At 45.0% G+C, this 6,575-nt stretch overlaps 1 protein-coding gene across 1 annotated transcript in view; it reads right to left on the reverse strand.

The window, feature by feature from the left end:
* The window catches only part of GLP1R (glucagon like peptide 1 receptor), a 36,914-nt gene that overhangs the window by 16,454 nt on the left and 13,885 nt on the right, over positions 1 to 6,575 (reverse strand). The window contains exons 4-6 of the mRNA XM_040249049.1: positions 4,684 to 4,802; positions 4,245 to 4,351; positions 243 to 396 (exon numbers count right to left, since the gene is read on the reverse strand). Coding sequence (XP_040104983.1) covers positions 243 to 396; positions 4,245 to 4,351; positions 4,684 to 4,802 — 380 coding nt within the window. The remainder of the gene's footprint in view (positions 1 to 242; positions 397 to 4,244; positions 4,352 to 4,683; positions 4,803 to 6,575) is intronic.

Raw genomic sequence — 6,575 nt, forward strand, 5'->3', positions numbered from 1 at the left:
TGGGGTTCCCTGGGGTGGACAGCCTCTCCCATCAGACTGCGGGCTCCCCAGGGTGGACAGCCTCTCCCATCAGGCTGGGGGCTCCCCAGAGTGGACCGCCTCTCTCATCACACTGAGGGCTTCCTGACGACCAGGTCAGAGCAGCTCTTGCCTTCCTTTGTGCCAGGCCTGGGTTGGGTAGGGAAGCCTGCCCTTCACAGACCATCCACCCTCCCCAAGCCCTCCCTGGACACACCACACACCTGGTAAGAGAGGAGCCCATCCCACTGATGCTGCTGGGCGGCCGTGCTGTACATCCACTTGAGGACCGCGTCCTTGATGAAGACGGACAGTGCTCGGAGGATGAAGGATGCAAAGAGGTTCAGATGGATGTAGTTCCGGGTACAGTGCAGGTGTCTGCAGGAGAAAGCAGGGCCTTCCCTGGCATGATGACCGACAATTCTGCTCCAAGGGCCCTGGTTCTCAGGCATGTGTCTGTCCCTGGGACTATGCTCCTGTCTTTCTTCCTCCAAGATGCCCTCACTTCCCATAATCTTGAAAATCCTTTGGATTTCACATCCTGCCTGTCCATGAAGCCTTCAGCTGTGTGGTGATTGCCACCCCACCCTCAGCTACATACTATCCTTTTCTCTGCAGCATCTTCCCTTCTACAAAGTCACGTGTAATCCAAGTGATCTGGATGAAGACCACTTTTCCCACTGAGAACTTGCTTGGCTTCCTGATGGCAGCCCATGTCTAACATGCCTCCAGGCTGCCTTACAGTGACAGATTGGGGCTAAGCACGTGGCAGGAATTCAAAAAGTCCTGGATACAACTTCAATATCCTTTCGTGTAAAATCAAACTGAAAATATGAGGACATTTCTTGACCCAATAAGGGCTGTCCAGCCAAAAAAAGGAGCCAACCTCATTCTTAACTGAGAAATTTTAAAAAGATTTCCTTTAAATCAGGAACAAAATAAGGACTATCTATCTGTAAGGTTTACTTATATCACATCTACTTAACTTTGTACTACCAATCCTAGCCACTGTAAGAAGGCAAGGGGAAAAATGGATAAGAATTAGAAATAAAGACACAAAGTTGTCACTGTTTGTAGATGACCTTCACAGGAAATCCAAGAGAATCAACACACAAAGTAGTAGAACTAATCAGAGTTTATTCAATAAGATTGCTGATATGTATGTTTATGTACCTCGGCAATAAACAATTAAAAAGTAAATTTAAAAATTCATTTGCACTATTTTTAATTAGTACCTGAAAATAAGTCTAACAGAAGATGGCATAATTTCTATGGAGAATACAGGTAAACCTTGCTTAAAATAATTAAAGAAGACTCAAATTAATGGAAGAGTCACCAGATTCATGGATAGAGACACTATCTTGAAAGTGTTGATTCTCTTCATGTTTACCAATAAATTAAATTCACTCTAATAAAAATTCCAACAGTGTTGGTTTTTCTTTTGATGGAATTTTAAAAAAACTTATAAAGAACAATGTGATTCAGTTATGCACTTCATGTATCGATTCTTTTTCAAATTCTTATCCCAATTAGGTTGTTATAGAATATTGAACAGAGTTCCATGTGTTATACAGTAGGTCCTTGTTGGATATCCATTTTGTTTATTTATTTTTATTTTTCTGGCCATGATGTGCAGTATGTAGGATCTTAATTCCCCAACCAGGGATCAAACCAGGGCCCCTGCATTAGAAGAATAGAGTCTTAACCACTGGACCACCAGGGAAGTCCCAGTTATCCATTTTAAATATAGCAGTGTGTACACGTCAATCCCAAACTCCCTAACTATCCCACACTTCCTCCCTGGTAACCATAAGTGCTCTAAGTCTGTGAGCCTGTTTCTCTTTTGTAAATAAGTTCTGTTAATCAATTATGCTCCAATATAAAATGAAAAGTTAAAAAAAACAAAACTTATAACAAGAGCCAAGGGGACTTCCCTGACAGTCCAGTGATTAAGACTCTGTGGTTCAAATGCAGGGGACATGCATTCAATCCCTGGTTGGGGAAACTAAGATCCCACATGGTATGCATTGTGGTAAAAATAAATAAATTAATTTATTATTATTATTATTTATTTATTTTTTACTTTACAATATTGTATTGGTTTTTTAAGAGCCAAGGGCCAGGAATAGTACAGACATTCTTAAAGAATCATGATGTAGGGCCCTTGCTGTAAGAAAACCAAGATTTTCTGATGAATCTAAGTAGTTAGGGCACCGTGGTTACAGGTAAGTAGACCAATGGAAAACAATCCAGGTGACAGAGACCCACCCAGGTATAGATAAGGCTTGCCACACAGCAGAAACCAGGGGGGGGAAGGGGGCTATCCATAAGTGGTCCTGATGCAATTAACTATATGCATATGTGGAAAAATGAAATTAAATCTCTTATTTTTGCTATAGACAAAAATAAATTCCAGGTTCACCAAAAAGCCATAAGGGATGTGTAAAACTTATAATGCTAGGATAAGGAAAGCTTTCTTAAGACCATAAAGAAATTTGGCCTTGGGGGGAAAAATTTTGATAAATTTTTTTATCACTGGAAAAATGAATTTTTATTAATTGATAACACTTACTGATGAAGTATGTTTATCAACAGAATCAGATACTTGATATATTTCACTCTGTTAAAATTAAGACTTTTGTTTATCAATAGAATCAGATACATTGATATATTCCATTCCATTAAAATTATTAAGGCACCATACAGTAAGTGAAAAAATAAACCACAGACTGAGACGATATATCCTGGATTGCTATCCAGAATATATAAGGAATGCCTAAAATCAGAAGAAAAAACTAAATCACCCAATAAAAAAGTAAGTCAAGGATATGAACAAGCAATTCACAGAATGAAACATAAAAAGTCTGCTGGATCTCTCTAGGAATCAGTGATATGCAAATTAAAATTATAATGAGATACTTCAGACACTTCAGATTAGCAACAATTAAGTCTAAATATAGGAAATATTGGTGAGGATGTTAAGCCAAGGGAACTCTCATATATTACCAGTAAGAGGGCAAACGGGCCTGACCACTTTGGAAAACAACTTCACAACACCTAATACATTTGCAACATCAGGTCATATTCAGACCAGGCACTTCGAATCAGAGGCATGTGCCCCTGGAGCCACGCACAGGGGGTCATGGGTAAGCATGTTCATCTTAGCAATGTTTATAATTGAGAAAAGAAGAAAGAGAGAAACACTTCAAATGTCCAGTAAAAGGACAACAAATAAACTGCAATATATCATACAATGGAGTGATGGTTCAAATGAATGAAACAGAACCACCTGTATCATTTGTGAATGAACCTCACAAAAATACATCAGGCCAAAAATAACACTGCTGAAAGGTATGCCCAACATGCCATTAAAGATACGCAAGATCCATGCTATATGGTTTTATAGATACTTAGAAATGCAATAAAAGTATAGAGAGAGGCATCAGAATTATAAGCAGCCCCAGAGGAGTTTCTTCTGGTGGGGAGGAAGGGTGATCCTGAGAAACTTAACCTTGCCACTGGGCTCTAGTTCCTGGGCTTCGGGGTGTGTGCACAGGTGATTATAGTCCCAGACACTGTATTTTCAGATTTCTAAATGTTTCCTACTAAAAGGGGAGACTATTCTTGAGTGAATGTATTTATGGAGCACTGACTGTGTGCCCAGCCCTGACTGTGCCAGAAGCCATGGGGACGCAGGAGGAATGCCACCTCTCCTGCTCCTGCTGGCTGGTGTCCTGAGTTCCCAGCCCTTGGAAATCCTCCTGCCCTTGAACCTGGCCCACCGCCATCAGTGCAGAGGGCGTGGGAAGGGCCTGGTACTCTGAAAGGAATGGGTAGACCTGGGGAAGAAATTTTCCATGGGAGCTGACAAACTCCAAAGAGAGCAGAATCGCTAACCTGCTGAGGTCTCTTAAAATCATACTGAACTCCCCATTGTTTGAGACATAGGCTCATGGGAGAGGACCTCCTCTCCTCCCATCAACCACCATGAAGGCGTGAGGCATGTGTTTGCTTTTCCTTTTTTGCAGTATTACATGCACACATGTACACGGTACAGATTAGCCTAAGTACACAGTGCTGTGGGCTGTGTTTTCAGCCTCAGAGTCTACGGTGTGGCCTCGCTGGACATCTCTTAGGAGAGGACCCTGCTATGCTGTCGCTTCAGTTTGGTGCCCCTTCCTCTATATGGGGACAGAGGACAGGTCAGGCAGAAGCAGCCCCCTTACCTGAAGCCCAGGAGGATGGCCGAGGCGATGACCAGCGCGGAGAAGGAGAGCGCATAGCCCACTGTGTAGATGACGTAAAGAGACAGGAGCTGCCGCTCTGGAGAGCTCTGTGTGCACACGGGGGACATGGCGTACAGGGGGTGCCCATGACCCTCCTCTCCCACAGCCTGCTTACCCGGGGGACAGGGAGACTCAGCCCCACTGGGATCCCGGAACTGAAGAAGGGAATCACCTATGGTGACGGTCCCTGGATTTCAAGGACCTTGTTCTGAGGCCAGAGAGGTGAAGACACACCACTTGTGTCCAGAAGGCGTGGTGAGCAAAGCCCCAGAGGCAGGGGGGTGTGCAGGTGGAGACAGACCTACCCACCAGATGGCCCGGGTCCCTGCTCCCATGAACTTGGCCCCCTGCTGCCCCCTCCCTTGCCTCCTCAACTCACGCGGTCGCCTCGCTTGGAATCCTCACACTCGGACAGGTCCCTCCAGGGAAGGCTTGAGTTGTCCTTGTGCAGCCATAGGCCGTCTGCGGTGCAGAACCGGTAGACGTGACCCTGCAGCACTGAAGCGGATACACGGGGTGAGCCTCGACCCAAGGCCAGCTGCCTTGCCCCCTCCCCACCCGGGGGTCGACCCTGTGACCCCTCCACACATGCACATACACACACACACTCGGGTCTTCCTCTCCTGCCACACGTGTCCGTTTCACCCAGGAACAGGAGAGGTCACAAAGGGGACCTGCCCAGGCCCTGCCTCAGCCTTTCCTCTTAGCCACCCTGGAATGCAGTTTGACAAACCCACACTTTTGCTATAAGGCCACACCATTTCCAAGGCAGAGTAACCAGAGATCAAATTGCCAACATCTGTTGGATCATTGAAAAAGCAAGAGTTCCAGAAAAACATCTACTTCTGTTTTGTTGACTATTCCAAAGCCTTTGACTGTGTGGATCACAATGAACTGTGGAAAATTCTTCAAGAGATGGGAATACCAGACCATCTGACCTGCCTCCCGAGAAATCTGTATGCAGGTCAGGAAGCAACAGTTAGAATTGGACATGGCACAACAGACTGGTTCCAAATCAGGAAAGGAGTACGTCAAGGCTGTATATTGTCACCCTGCTTATTTAACTTATGCAGAGTACATTATGAGAAACGCTGTACTGGATGAAGCACAAGCTGGAATCAAGATTGCCGGGAGAAGTATCAATAACCTCAGATATGCAGAAGACACCACCCTTATGGCAGAAAGCAAAGAAGAACTAAAGAGCCTCTTGATGAAAGTGAAAGAGGAGAGTGAAAAAGTTGGCATAAAACTCAACATTCAGAAAACTAAGATCATGGCATCTGGTCCCATCACTTTATGGCAAATAGATGGGAAAACAGTGATAGATGTTATTTTTGGGGGCTCCAAAATCACTGCAGATGGTGACTGCAGCCATGAAATTAAAAGACACTTGCTCCTTGGAAGAAAAGTTATGACCAACGTAGACAGTATATTAAAAAGCAGAGACATTATTTTGCTAACAAAGGTCCATCTAGTCAAAGCTATGGTTTTTCCAGTAGTCATGTATGGATGTGAGTCATGTTGGACTATAAATAAAGCTGAGCACTGAAGAATTGATGCTTTTGAACTGTGGTGTTGGAGAACTCTTGAGAGTCCCTTGGACTGCAAGGAGATCCAACTAGTCCATCCTAAAGGAAATCAGTCCTGAATATTCACTGGAAATATTGATGCTGAAGCTGAAACTCCAATACTTTGGCCACCTGATGTGAAGAACTGACTCACTGGAAGAGACCCTGATGCTGCAAAAGATTGAAGGCGGGAAGAGAAGACAACAGAGGATGAGATGGTTTGATGGCATCACTGACGCAATGGACATGAGTCTGAGTGAACCCCAGGAGTTGGTGATGGACAGGGAGGCCTGGCATGCTGCAGTCCATGGGGTCGCAAAGAGTCGGATACAACTGAGTGACTGAACTGAACACATGATTTCCATGTCCCTGCCTCAAATCTCATTCAGACAATGTTTGGTGCTGATAAGCTATGGCCCTGGCAGACCCACAGCCACCCCTGAGATTTCTGATTCTTAGAACTCAGGTCCACCTCCTTGAGCAAAGTAGACCTCAGCTATAAAGTGGGCACAGAGCTCCTGAGAAAAATAAAGAGACACAGCCCTGCCCTCAGCGAGTCCCAGTCTGAGGGGATACAGCCCTGCTTCAGGGAGCCCCAGTCTGAAGGGAGACACAGCTCCACCTCAGGAAGCCCCAGTCTGAGGGGAGACACAGCTCTGCCTCAGGGAGCCCCAGTCTGAGGGAGACACAGCCCTGCCTCAGG

This window comes from Oryx dammah, unplaced genomic scaffold (genome assembly GCF_014754425.2).
Source record: "Oryx dammah isolate SB20612 unplaced genomic scaffold, SCBI_Odam_1.1 HiC_scaffold_11, whole genome shotgun sequence".
Lineage (NCBI taxonomy): Eukaryota > Metazoa > Chordata > Mammalia > Artiodactyla > Bovidae > Oryx > Oryx dammah.